Genomic DNA, 14,429 nt, shown 5'->3' with positions numbered 1-14,429 from the left:
TTGAAATCCAAAAAGAAACTTGGGGGTAACTACGCATTTTTTAGAGGTAATGAAGCAACAATTATTCTAAAAAACAGTAAAATACAAGACAATGTATGGCGTTTTTTTTCCAAATTGAAGCTTTATTATCTCTGAAAAATGCATGGTTACCCATTATTTTCTTTTTGGATACCAAAAGCACTTGCTTAGACGTTAGTTCTGCTTTCTCCGCATAGTTTTTAACCGCGCAAAAAATATCCCTGTATTGGTAGGCACCACCCATAGAAAACCCGAGTATCTCGAGATGTGCAGAACGTATGCGCAGTAACAATAGTAGGCACCATCCTTAAGTTACCTTAGTTTTAGATAACTGCGCTCCTTTCGATATATTAAGATTCAGTTTGACAATGAGGCTAAGAGGACACAAACAAAGGAAGTTGAATAATCATTTATTCGCTTCTGTTTTTGTCCCCTGGACCTCGATATCAAGTTCAATTTTAATATTTGGAAAGAAGCCTATTGCTATATACCTCTTTCTAACCGAGTTCGAGGTCCGTACTGTAAGTTAAGGGCCGAGTTTTTTTTCTCGTTGATTTGTGGCCCAGGCGTGAAGCGCGTGGGCCATAAATCAACGGAAAAAACGAGGATCCGTAACTTACAGTATGGACCGAGAAAACGAGGTTAGTAAGATATTTAATTTCTCTGAGGTTTATCGGGCGCGCGGGAAAGGAAATAAGCGAACCGCACAGTAAAATATGGCCCGCAACATTAACCAATCAGACCGCGCGTACTTGTGGAGAGATTTATTGAAATATGGTAATCAACACCATCATTAACGCTTTCTTTCCATCGTCATTCCAGTTATTACATGATTTGGGACTAAATCTTCCATCTGGCGCGGAGACAGATCAACATACCGGATCTGCCATAGCTGTTTACTTAGTTCTCCATGGAGCAGACGTAAACTTTTACAACCACGAGGGAAAGACTCCATTGGACTTGTGCCCAAATCCCCAGACCGTCAACTTAATTCAACAGTTTGCAAGGAGAAGTCCAAGGTACAAAGGCTACTTTAAACACAAGCTATCTACAAATTGGCTCAATCATACAACTCTTTAATTCAAATGGGCTTAGAGGGCTTGGAGGGTTTGTGTTTTCATTGGCTGAGCAGCAATTGCTCAGTGACACGAGAACTCACCCCCCACAAGTTTTGCCAGGGAGAGTGCTGTCAGCACTGAGCTCTCCAATGTTATGGTTTACTCTTCCTGATCCCTCCCCTATCCCTTCCTCCTCCTTCGTTTCCTTCTTTCCTTCTCCCCTTCCTTTCTCTCTTCCTCTCTCCCTCCCTCCCTCCTTTCCCTCCTTCCCTGCCTATTACCTCCCTCTTTTTGTCCTTCCTTTTTTCCTCCCCTCCTCCCTTCCCCCCACCCTTCCTCTCTCCATCCCTCCCTCCCTCCCTCCCTCCCTCCCTCCCGCACACTCTTCTTTTCCTTCTATCCTTCCCCCTCTCCTTCCTCTCTTCATCCTTTCCTTCTTGTAGAGCTTTCTTGCCTTTGTACCCTCTCTCATTCTATTTATTATTTTTGAGTAGTAAATTTTCCTCATCCATATCGCAGGCAGACAATGTCTACACGTCCAGCAACTTTCACTCAACCTCGGCCCCAGCCTGTGCTGTCAAGAACTATTCCTCGACCTCCAGTGCCGGTGAGGGGGGATGGTCCTTCGCCTGCAGTGTCAACAGTTCCTCGACCTCCCCAACCAGCTGCGGCGGCGGTATGTAATTTTGGTAACCTTAAGGATACTTCTTACTTTGGCGTTTGTCCTTGGGGAAGAAAAAATATCCGTACGCGTGCTAGTTTTGAGAAAACTTTGCCAAACTTTATATCAATAAACAGCTTAATGAATTTAGTTTCGGAAAAGAATAATATAAGTTAAGCGTTTTTTTTTTTTTTTTTTTTTTTTGTTACGTTATGAATACCAGTAGCCCCTAAGCCCCAAAATGGCTGAGGCCTGTTCGATCTAATTTATCGGGTATCGAATGCCGTGGTAAGGGCGAAATAGCTGCAAACTGTTGATCTCAAGACATCCATAAATTAAACGGTGTCAGGCTTTTTTCGATATTTTGATTGGTTATCGAGATGTCCGAGTTCAAAGTTGGAATAGCAAAAAAAATCATCTAGACGTGTTGTGTCCGTGCTATAATTATATATTGATTTTCAAAATTTACTGACACCTGTTATTTCATCATTGCCCTTTGAATCTTTTGGCCAAATTTTAAAAAGACACATCAAACCTTTGTACCCCATTAATTCGCTCAAATTTGAAAACTTTTCCACAATCAAGTGCGATATTTTAGCTTGCAAAGTTTCATAAACAACAAATGACTCCACAAAGGATTATATCACTGCATAATGCCACGGACCAATGAATATGCAGCACCCTATGGAATCAACAGAATTCGCGGTAAATTCTCAAAGTCGCTAAAGTGATCGCGGAGAAAATACACTGAAAATATCCAATCAACCAAAACAAATTCAATGCAGAATAATTTTTCAACTCAATTTCTAACAAATGTAGGTTTGATCGCCACTGATTTCTTCGCAAGTTTTGAGCGGATAAAGCCGGGTTGCCGCAAAAACTTTCTCGGGCGGTCGGTCCTTTAGGAGATTGTGACACCTCTGTGACTTTTTCTTTTGCATTTTGTTTACCATTTTTCTGAAAAGAGCTGTATTAATCTAAGTTTTAAAGTTTTGTTTTCTCGAAATTTTAGATCTTACACTGAACTTTATTTTGATGCTAACAGCGAATGGTGAAATGTTTGTACAAGCAAGATATTTGAAAGAACGATTTGTTTGATTTTCCTTCCTAGACAATCACACCGTTGATGTCTCTGGGTTTAAACATTTAATCACCGTACTATATTAAAGTGTACACGACACAATTTTTTTTTTGTATTTGCTGGATCGATTCTTCATTCCTTATCAATTTTCTTCCCCGTGTTTGAGCCATATAAAAATGTCTAATTTCACTTCCGGTTGGGTACAATACCGCGCAGGACGGGAGATAGGACTGTCCCTAAGTTGCTCCAATTTTCTCAAAAAGTTGCTCCAATTTTCCAAAAAAGTTGCTCAAAAGTTGCTCCAAAATTCTAAAAGTTGCTCAAATGTTGCCCCAAAATCCAAAAGTTTCTCAAAAGTTGCTTTCTATTTTTGGGTGTAAGAGATTGATTTACAACTCAAATAACGATTTAATTAATAAATTTCGCTTTACATAGATATCAATACATAATTATATTACACTGACTCATCAATATTGTAAGACTGAGTCTCTCTCAACCGCTGACCAGTTTCGTCTGCTACCACAGGCAGCCCAGGGGACCGGTATTTTCACTGTGTTTTACGCAGAAATGGCCGAATCATACATAAAAGTTTAAATTAGAACTTTAATGGGTGGTTTTTAGACAAATTTTAGTTACAAATTGCCTTAAAAGGGCGAGAAAGTTATTCAAAAAGGAAAAAAATGCTCGAAATCCGAAAAGTTGCTCGAAGGACTAAAAGTTGCTCCAAATCCGAAAAGTTGCTCAAAAGTTGCCGAGCAACTTCGGGACAGCCCTAACGGGAGACCGGGGATTGAAGGGCTGTGACGGAAAGCAAAATTGATAAGGTTTTTTTTTTCTTTGAACAACCAGGGCTGGGCACATATAGCCAGTTATTTAAACAGAGTCTAACTTAGGCCGCGGCTTAAGGCGATCAGTGGGCCTCCAAATCTGTTCATAAGTGGTTTATTTTAAGCAGTTAAATAGTTTTCTAGTCTGGGGTGAAACCTTCTTGTCACCGTCGGCAGTAGACAATGTTTAGATATGACTGTTGGCAAAATTGAAAATGGCTTAGAACGTGGTTTTGTTAAACACTGTCTAAATTGTCTTTTAGTAACTGACCCATAGTCGTTTTGTCTCATAACTCTCTTTTATTAACAATCCTGCAGGCAGCGAGTGCAACACAAATTCAGAAAAAGGCTCAAAATTCTGTGAATAGAGCTGAATCAGCTGGGACCGACTGTATTGTTTGCTCCGAGAACACAGCTACTGTTACGGTCCACCCATGCGGCCATAAGGTCACCTGTCAAGGTATCAACTTGAAGTTTGTTGTTAAATTTTTCGTATTTTTTATATAAATTGCTGCTTCCCGCAAATACTCATCGACACGGGCAACAAGATGAAACCACAGGCAGCCCAAGTTCGCGTCACTAGAGAACGTGTAATAATTACTCACTGATGGGTCAATTACCTTTGAGTGTAAGCGGTTTTGGTTTACAGGCGGCCGTTGAGAATTTAAGAGCGCGCCCGTGTAAGAACACCCCACTCAATCAAATTTCGATAGAAAATAGATTCTTTTATATTTTCTGCAAAATAATTTTTTTTAACCACCTCAAATAGCACAGAAAATCGAAAATGAAAACACAAGATTTTGGGGTCACTCCAAAGTTGCTTAATAATTATCCATTCGGTGAAACAGCTTAATTCTTGCAGGATAACTAGATTATTGTTTCCTCTTTCCAAATAACTAAAAACTGTTTGTCTTTATTAAAGGGAAGCAAAGTGCTGTTGCTGTGTTGTGTTGTTTTGCTTTGTTGTTGTTGTTGTTGTTGTTGTTGTTGTTTAATCATTCTCTCAAATACAATCTTTCTTTCATCAATTTTTCCAAAAGTTTGAATTTTACCTTCTTTTTCTCTGCAGTTTGCTCTCTCAAACTGAAGCGTTGTCTGAAATGTAATGCGCCTATTCAACAGAAGTCGACAGCAGGTGTGTTGAATTTTTACTTAACGGCGATATTTACTCTCGCTGGTAAATAATGTTTAGATCTATGGCTGCTTACCTTATTAGTCATGCTTTTGTTGGTCTCAAATTTTCAGATTACGGTATGTCCGCAAAGTTTAGAAAATACACTGAAGATTGTCCGAAGAGTTATACCATGATTACGATTTTCATCTAAGATTGCCGAGAAACATCCTAACATGGGCAACCTTTCAACGACCCGACAGTAAAGTCACATGCAAAATAACGTTTCTTGTTGTTGTTGTTGCATTTTCCTTCTTTCTTTTTTTTTTAGCAAACGCTAATTAACACTGAATAATTTACCGAAATGAAGATATTTTCGCGGCGAGGTAACTTCATATGAGCCCGCTCGACCGGGCTAGCTCGGTTTCCGAGATCTCGCCTCACTACTCTTTTCTTTACAAAAATTTCGATGTGTTCATATGAGAAGGCGGCCTGGCCCGGTTATGGAGATCTCGGTTTTTGCGACCGAGATCTCAGTAACCGAGCTGGAAATTTTTCCCATATGAACACTCCAGCCCGGATACCGGGACTGTCCGGGACGACACATTTTCAACTGCGCATGGACATTTTGGACATTTTTCATGTCGGTAACCGGGATTAAATTTCCCATATGAACAGAAGACAAAATTCTTCCTGCCTACCGGGCCAGCGTGGTTACCGGGCTCATATGAATAGGCCCCTAGATACTACAATCCGGAGTTTGAGTAGCGAACCAGAATACGCGAAAAACACTACTTTCGCATTTGGTATATTCTAACTGTAAACTTTCTTCGGCGCGAAAAATACGCACAGAAATGTTGTTCCTGGATATGATCTGTTCAGAGAAGCGATCAGTTTGCCAAGAGCGAAGATCATGTAAACCTGTGTGCTTCGATAAACAGGTAATAGCCAAGAACAAAGACCAGTGCATACTTTCAACTCCGAAAAGAGGTCTAGAGTGTTCTTATGCTGGGAAGTTTGCAGATATATATAATGTCTTTCATACCGTTGACACCACTCAAGTTTTAAAAATTGGAGAAAATCACTTGGGGAGAGTCATCGGATGTGATAATAAGGGGTATCAAATGGGCTCGTTCAATTTAAAAGTGCTCGTAAAATTTGGCCTCTGTTCGAATTGCTCGCAAAAATTACACGGGTGCTCGCTTGCTCGTGTTCGCAAAATTTTTACAACTGCTCGCATGCTCGCATTCCCGTTAACATGTGCTTGATTGCTCGAAATTTCGTTAATCCTCCTTTGTAGTTATTTTTATACATATATAAACGATAAATCAGGTTTCAAAAAGGTTGAAACATCCTTACCTCTGGCTTCAGTCTTTTTTCAACTGAGTTCAGCCTGTAACTATTGTTCTGTTTTGGAGGTGTCAGCCAGACTTTGTTATTAGCTATTACTTGGCGCAAAACAATGTATCCAATTTTAAATAAAAGAGAGATTCCGGCTAGCGAAAAATTTACGAAGTACTCGAAGTGTTCGCTGCTCGCCATCTGTATTTTCTAAAGACGCTCGCCATCTGTATTTTCTTAAGTGCTCGCTGCTCGCACGAAAAATTTGTCAACTGCTCGTGCTCGAAAAAATAAACATACTGCTCGCATGCTCGCAAATGCTCGCAAAGACCATTCGATATCCCTATGATAAATGGCGTGACGTGCTTTGATCAATGCCAGTCAAGAGAAATATTTGACTTTGTACCAAATGTTTGTTCTTCACCGACGTTAGCGTTCGTTGGTTGGTTCGTTCGTCGTCCGTCCGTCCGTCCGTTCGTTCGTTCACTTTTTAATTGTTTTTGTTTTTTTCAGAGGGAGCCCCAGCTAGCACCCCTACCATGATGGACGAGGTAGACCTTATCAATCGAGTACGCAGGCTTGAGTCCCAATTGCAAGCCAGAGACGATATGATTCAGTGTTGGATATGCATGGAGAGAGACAAAAATGTAGTGTTCTTGTGTGGTCACGGGGCCTGCAAAGAGTGTTCAGAGAGGATCGAAATTTGTCATATTTGCAGGAAAAAGATCCAGAATAAGATACCAATGTTCCAATGACAGATCGGAATCCGCAGCGAACACAAACAAGCGGGTTCCAAGCCACGTTTGATCAGTTTTGTTAGTTAGTCTTCAAGGAGCTACTTCACAGATTTGGAATCGGCTGTCTTTGCCTCGCAATCAGGACTAAAAGCAAGCCTGTTAAACCGGCTAAACGTGATGATAAACACGCCTCCGAACGAATTCCTGAGAGGGTGGGAGGCACTACATAGTCACATTCGAGCGCAAACGGTATAGTGTTTGAGCCGAGAGTTTTGTATAGAGTCTTGACGACGCGTTCTGAAATAGGTTTTACAATGTGGCTCCAAGTCTAACGTAGATCATAGATTTAGATTGACATTACATGTATTTCCTGAAGAAAGAAAAAAACGAAAGGCTTTAGAATCCAGGTCTGAAAAAGATGAAACGAATTATATATTTTAGCTGACAGAGATTAGAGGACTCGGTAGTCTCCTTCGCAGCCGCTCGAGCCGGAGTCACGCAACGTTCGTGGGGACGGGGAGCGTTGCGTGACTCGGTTGCATTAACGAACTACGGTGACTTAGAGGGGCGTCTTATGAACATTTTTCTTTTGTTAGGGAGATTTTCCTGCGGCTCCATATATTTGAACGTCATTAGAGAAAAAGGCGAAGCCCATTCCAACTTGGGTTGTTCTTTGCCTCGTGTCATTTTGTCGTCTTTAGATGAGCGACATTTTTCCACATTGTTTTTCCAATCTACCTAATGCGGACCAGTGCACCACTAGGGGGGAAACCAGCAACTGGCATGACATGTAGGGATGGCATGATAGTCCATCAGGGTGTTCAAGTTATCTCACATGAAAGATCTCCTGTAATTAAGGACTGGCTACATAACACCGCCTCTTAACGTACCGGTGTCCTGTGCAATGGAGCTCTGGTCGAACACCCAAAACATAAAATTTCAAAGCTATGCCGAAGTTTACTATCGCCGATGTGGACATAGAGCCGCTTTATTTTCGCTTATGCTATTTCTGCTTGGCATTTACAGTGGCGGGTCTAGTGAAGGTCTAGCGGGAATAGACATAGACAAGCTAAAATGCAGCCCTTTATGAGCACCTGTGTCTTCTGTACTGTGCTACTTCATGTTTTTCTGTAATGTATAAACTCCGAAAAAGAAAGATACAGCTGGAAAGTCCTGCTTATAAGTTGAGACTTGAAAAAGTAGTAACTGTCCTTAGGAAAAGCAAAATAGAAGGAAAGCAAATAAATGCATTAAAACAATTATTTACGTGTTCATTTGTTTTGGCTCGTAGCATTGTTTCCTTCCCCTTCATTACAGTTTCATACTGGAGACGTGTTACTTTTGAAGGACGAAGCTGTTTTGTTCAACTGGTTTTATGTTGGGCCTCGGTTGTTCAAAGAGCGGATAACTTTTACCCAGTTGATAAATCGCTAACCTGAATAGACGGACGAAGAATCATCAACCAATAAAATACGGATTTGATAAATCCGCGACGAGACAACAAAAAGTCGTGGCTTGTTTCCATTCTGAAATCTTAACGGTCGTCATACATCAACATGGGCGTCGCGACGGAAATTTCTTTCAACCAATCACAATGGGTATAAATTACGTCATCAGTGCGGAATTTCTGCAGTCGTTACTAGGGTTGTCCACAATCTGCCGCTTGATTTTGAGCAGAATAGTGAGGAAAAAGATCGAGCATTATGCTGGAATAATAGTGCAAAGTTTCTTCGACTCCTTGTGTTTTATAAAAAACTTTGCCAAAACCATAGGATTCCCACGCAAGACACCGGCCCAGGTACTTACCACCTTTTAAGACCAGGCCAAGTTGCAAATTAACAAAAACATGGCTTCCAGCAGTTCAAGTTCTACAACATTGTCAACTGCCTCCTCGTCTGAATTGTCTGCACTGTTTCCATTTTCGCTCCTAATGGACATGAACCTGTCTACTGTGGTGTACTCAATTATTTTATTTCTTTTTATGTTACGTTAATTATAATGGAACAAAATATTGATGCTATTTGAGCATAATTGATAGTGACATTTTATGAGCATAGAAAATTAGCATCATAGTGTGAAACATTGAGCATAATATGGACAACCCAAGTCGTTGCTCAGACGTCGCTTTCGCGCAGATTTCATTCAAGCGGTGGTTGCGCGAAAAGACGTCTGCATACTCAGGCTAATAAATCGCTATCCAGCGGAAGAAATGTAATAATACATTTTATTGACAACTACACCATTGTGTAATGTAATTGCAAGGATTTGATTAGCTTCGGCCATGGTATTACTTTTACAATTCTAGTTACTTAGGTAGATAGATAGTCTAAGATAGTTGATAATGGTATATGAGATGATTATAGCCAACTCGGCGGTACGCGCCTCGTTGACTATCATTCATCTCATATCCACCGGTACGGGAAAGAGGGCGCGATATGGGCATTGTTGGAAATGACTGATGCCGACTAGTGCGATCGAGGAAGGATCTTAAGCAACTACGACGGCAGCCTCCAGGAAAACGTCATATTTAAATATAAATCCACGATATTGAACTGCCTATCGATACACAAGCAGAGACATTGTTCTTCTCTCTAACCCTATCTAAACCGCGCTTTCTTTCGTCTTCTGCGGACAGTGATGGCCGGATTTTGCCCCCACCGACCTCAGAAGACGGCCCAAATTTAGTACATCTAAATATGTTTCCTTAAGGGTCCGCAACGAGAAGTAATTAAGTCATTTACCGCCATTTTGGATGTCTGGATTTCTGATTCCCCCTAGGGATATTTTGTAATCTTTTGTGAGTCTCTCGTTGCTTTCGCCGCAAGGACGCATATTCGGCCAGGCAACCTTTTCTAAGTGTACAGAGGACATTTCACCAAAGTGTGTTAACTGTACATCGTGAAAATTTTGACGATTCAATAGAAAATATTAGCACGTTCATAATACTGGAAGCCTTTTCTTCTAACAACACTTTCAGGATGGCTTTTAGCAGATACCGTGTTAAGTTCGCATATCTTGAGCCCAGGGCTTCCCGATTGCTGCACTGTAAATGATACGCATATCCTGTGCTGACTGCACCTGAGCCCGCACTCTGTTTCACTGGCCACCTTTATTTGACGAAGCAAGAAACCTTCTATTGCAATGTCTTTGTCTGATTGCATGGTCTGATAGAAGTTTGATGTTACTGTTGATAGAATAAAATGAAACTGGAATGAAATAGGAATAACAAGAATCTACGGTACATGTTAACCCCTTCTAGAGAGAGCTTGTTTTAGCCTTTTGGAGCCGGTAACATGGTAACATCAGACTCAATGAACACTTATTATGAATACATCAAGCTGCTCCGAGATAAGTTTTTGAAAAAGTCATCAAGTTTTATAGTGTTTGCGCAAATATTAAAAAAAAAGAAAAGATATTTAGGTTTAAAGTGCCGCGGGAGAATCCCCCCTCCCCCTCCTCCATTCCCTGTCCAGATAGGATTAATCGAAGCAAGGGGCAGATCAAAGTGTATGTTTTTGGAAATACCCAGCTGCAGTCTGGGTTGAGGTTCATACTTGTACTCTTCTAGCACCAAGCCCTGGCGTAAACTTATCTTTTGAATGAATACGAAATATATGAAGTATCAGATATATGAACGACAGATGAAAGAGTTAGAAGGTGACAGACCATCGCAGTTATGTACGCAACTAAAAAAAAGCTTGAAAAAAAAATACAGGCTTAAATGGGATTCGAACTCGTAACCTTTGCGACGAAAACGCATTCGTAACCGCGACCGTCTGTCACATGTTGGTGATCACTCAGCGGCTAAGCTGGTGTACAACTCACCTTTGGTGCATGGAATTATTATATAGCGTCGACAATAAACCTCGACGTCATTTTTATTATCCTGTGTCCAAATCCACAGCGCGCTACTATCAATATCTTGTATGTTTCCCCAGGGAAAAGTTGAAGCACTGTTTGTTCCATACGACGTAGCCATTGGCCAATTCTCATCTTGATACGTCCTCATATTCCACCCCGTCTCAGCCGAGGTCGTGCATTTCCAAGAGGTGTCAGTGACTACTCCGTTTTCAAGCGATCCCAGAATTCCCCCCTCCCAAGATGGAGGATTGCCTTTGCACTTGAGAGCAACCACGTGACTTCCTGGCCTTAGCTCGTATTGATGAAAGCCTTTCTTTCCTGCGTCAGTTAGGCCTTCACCCAACAGTGTGCCATCCACGTACAAGGAGAGATAATTATCGCAAGTTATGTTGAATTTGATGGCATCAGTGGAGCCTTTGCAGTGCGGAGAAATGACAAATACATGAAAAGCATTTTTCAATTGGGGTTTTAAAAGTCAAAACCAAGTAACTACTCTAACCAATCATAACTTGAAGCAAAACAGGTTAATTTTACGTGCGAGGAATTCGGAGCTGGTTTGGCTTACTTGTTGAGAAAATGGCGGGAATTTTTATGCACAATTACTAAGCTAAATCAAATAGAATCGAGACAAAGACGAATAAATTACTTCTCAACACTTGATTGCAAATTACTCTTATACTTAATAACAATTAATCCTCTACAAGATCTTTGGAGTAGCCGGTGCTGCAGGCTCCGTTGTCAACGTTATAAGCCTCCGTGGTACGATTTTGTGGAATAAGTAAATCAAATTTTAATGTTCTTACAATCAAGTCCAATTCATAGAGAACCTGTCAATTTGTTCTTCATTATCACGGAAAATGGTTGCGCTAGCTAAGTGATGTTCCTCCCACCGCTCTTAATTAAAACGTGCGCTTTGTCGCAACGTGCAATTTACTCGTCATATGAACTTGGCGTATTTAAATAAAGGGGGCATTGATCAACAATGAACATCAAATCATTGTTTACATGAACACAATTATCGTCGTCACCTTGAAACGGAGAAAAGGCCTTTGCGGTGCATTAGCAAATTTTTTTCCGTTTGTAGGCGGCTTTCCATCATTTTGGAAATGCGATGTCAAATAGAAAATTAGGCATTTGAGAAAACTCGAAATTTGACAGGGCCTTAGAGAAAAATGTTTGGATTACACTTTGTTTTGGCCCGCCTGCATCCCCCACTTTTCAAGAGAATCATCTTCTTTCTAGTGTCTGCCTCCTCTCATCGCAATTTTTTGAGATTCTAAATGTTACGGAGAGCATAAGATGTTTTTTTTTTGTCCAGTTTTCACTATTTCGAAATAGCGCATTTCACGCCGGAAATAACTCCTTCTGCAGTAAAAAACATATATTTTAAATGTGAGACGATGACTGTTCTAAAATTGTGCGCCAACCTAAAATCGGTTTAATACCTTATTTTCCAGCTATTTCGACTGAAATCATTCCTTACCGGGTATGGTTTTTCTTTATAAAATACCGCTCTAAAGGAAAAGATAGTCTCGAAGAACGCTTTCTCCTCAGTGCTTGCGATTTAAAAAAATCCAGCGTCAAGCGAAAATCGCAGTATATTTTTTCGTTCGGACATTTCACCCTTGCACCCTTCCGACTTTTTTTTTTCTTTTGGATAAAGGAAAAAACAGAGAAAAGTTTACCGGAAAATAATTAAAAGGCCTGTAAATTCACGCGTTCCCTTAATACACTTGTGTAAGGGTTAAATACAAAGGTTTAAGTAACCAAATTTCAAAATTACCTCACGCGTTTGTACGGCGGAAGCGATGTAAATTTGTGTACCTCCACGGAAACATCATTCTTAAAACCTGAAATTTCGCAGCTTTTAGCAATTTCTTCGCCATGCTGTTGTTTCATTCAGTCCAAAGCTCAAGCAAAAAAAAAAATCCCGCAATCTCTGTTTGTAATCAAATTGTTTGAGATTATACGGAGATTTAGCTGAAGTCAGTTACCCGCGCCACATACCGCAAAGAGGAAGATACCGTATAAAAATACTATTCATTCTAATGGCTTAAACAATTAAATATATTCAAACCTTCGTCGCTGCAGTTGAGAGAAAAGGAACATCCTTTAAAAAACAAAATGACCCAGACAATCTCCAATGGCTTGAACATTTTTTGACGACACTTCAAAGCACCATGCTTCTATGCCTTATAAAGGCAGATGCGATTTGTTTACTTAGAATTCGCATTTCTCTTAGCAAACAGTCCTCTTAAGCTTAAAAACGCTGTTGGCACGCAACTGAGCAATTGAATCAAATTTGCGTTGAGGATGTGGAATTGAAAGAAATCGGCTATTGTAATTGTCTTCCTATTGTAACAGCCAATTGGAAATTGGCATGTCATTGTAGTGATTCAGGGTACGAATGAAATTGCCAATTAACAAGAGTCGAGCCAATGAACATAGAGCAGAAAGGTAAACAGTGAAACCATTTACGTTTATTGGAAAAAAAAACTTCCTGTATATTTCCATTTTAATCTCAAAGGAAACTCCGCTTTTAAAGAAGGAAAATTCTCAAAGAAAAAAACATCCTTGTAATTAAAAAGGATTTGATAAAGGTCAAAACCTTTCTGTATTTGTATCTCCAGTACATGAAAAGAGACGTGCTTGTAATGGCATTAAGATATACAAAAGGAAAGTTATTACTTTTTCCCTATATTTGCACAGATCAAATTATTTTAATTTATCTCTCTCGGAGTCAAAACTTCTGTGAGATTCCAACTTTTGAATCGGCTTTAACAGAAATCGTAAAGTGTGACCATTCAAATGTAGTGAAAGTTTGGCTTTGTCGCTCGCTATATTATAGATAACATTAAATGTTTCAAGGTCGATCTTTGGTTCTCTTAGCGAAACTGAAAGGCTTAATTGATGAGTATCATTTTAAATATAAATCAGTAGAAAAATGAGATCTTGATTGATATACTTTTGGCGTTAATTCGTTTCCTTCCAAGGGCAAGATTAAAAAAAAAATCTGCCATCATGCATATTTGCGGTATCCTTTTATGAAATGTAATTTGAGAAGATTAGGAATTAACGGACGAGGCAAAATTTTCGGCTTTAATTCTTCTCTAAGATGACCTTTTGAATGCAAAAAAAAAAAAAAAAAAGAATACCTAAATATTTTTTTTATTAATTAGCAAATTAACTAATATGACCTAATGAGCACGTTACTTTGGATACAACGTTATTAAACCAAGAAATTCTAAACTAATTGCAAAAGTAAAGATATGACATCAGTGGTGGAATCGCATGAACTGCGACACAATAAAAACGTACTAATCGTTGAATTTTATGTCATATTACTTATGTGCTATAACTCAAAGAAAATCGCCTTCCGAAGGTAAAAACGAAAACGATTATTGATTAGTGACCAGCCGACTCTCGTTCCAAACTTTTCATACACGTTTCGCCGAGATTGCTGCGATGACGATGAGACTGCTCATTCTAAGAGGACCAAGCGGCTCTGGGGATTAGAATGGAAACTGCCAAGATGTGCTGACGAGCCACAAGAAGAGCAAATCAGCATATCCACGGTTGCCCTCGTTTGAGTGCTAGTCATGTCATGATCAGGTCTTGCCCACTGCAGTGCCTTTATCAAATCCTTTTAATTACAAGGATGTTTCTTTCTTTGACAATTTTCCTTCTTTAAAAGCGGAGTTTCCTTTGAGATGAAAATGGAAATATACAGGAAG

At 39.9% G+C, this 14,429-nt stretch overlaps 2 protein-coding genes and 1 long non-coding RNA gene across 3 annotated transcripts in view; 1 reads left to right on the top strand and 2 right to left on the bottom strand.

Moving 5' to 3' along the window:
* The window catches only part of LOC146463375 (E3 ubiquitin-protein ligase MIB2-like), a 44,046-nt gene extending 36,743 nt beyond the window's left edge, over positions 1 to 7,303 (top strand). Inside the window, exons 15-19 of the mRNA XM_085084476.1 lie at positions 841 to 1,037; positions 1,596 to 1,752; positions 3,964 to 4,105; positions 4,715 to 4,780; positions 6,611 to 7,303. Of these exons, the coding sequence (XP_084940602.1) occupies positions 841 to 1,037; positions 1,596 to 1,752; positions 3,964 to 4,105; positions 4,715 to 4,780; positions 6,611 to 6,852 (804 nt within the window). The 3' untranslated portion in view covers positions 6,853 to 7,303. The remainder of the gene's footprint in view (positions 1 to 840; positions 1,038 to 1,595; positions 1,753 to 3,963; positions 4,106 to 4,714; positions 4,781 to 6,610) is intronic.
* The window catches only part of LOC146463362 (uncharacterized), a 403,676-nt gene that overhangs the window by 132,069 nt on the left and 257,178 nt on the right, over positions 1 to 14,429 (bottom strand). The gene's annotated exons all lie outside the window — the stretch shown is intronic.
* Positions 7,682 to 12,959, bottom strand: LOC146463374 (uncharacterized). Its single transcript, XM_085084480.1, has 3 exons — positions 12,773 to 12,959; positions 10,660 to 11,109; positions 7,682 to 10,018 (listed from the first exon to the last, which is right to left on the bottom strand). Exons 1-3 carry the CDS (start codon positions 12,849 to 12,851, stop codon positions 9,750 to 9,752), a joined length of 798 nt encoding a protein of 265 aa, XP_084940606.1. The 5' UTR covers positions 12,852 to 12,959; the 3' UTR covers positions 7,682 to 9,749.

The sequence above is a fragment of the Pavona decussata genome, unplaced genomic scaffold (genome assembly GCF_977016875.1).
Source record: "Pavona decussata unplaced genomic scaffold, jaPavDecu1.1 SCAFFOLD_178, whole genome shotgun sequence".
In the NCBI taxonomy this organism is placed as follows: domain Eukaryota; kingdom Metazoa; phylum Cnidaria; class Anthozoa; order Scleractinia; family Agariciidae; genus Pavona; species Pavona decussata.
The sequence above is the reverse complement of the archived record's forward strand: the minus strand, read 5'-3'. Positions and strand labels throughout refer to the sequence as shown.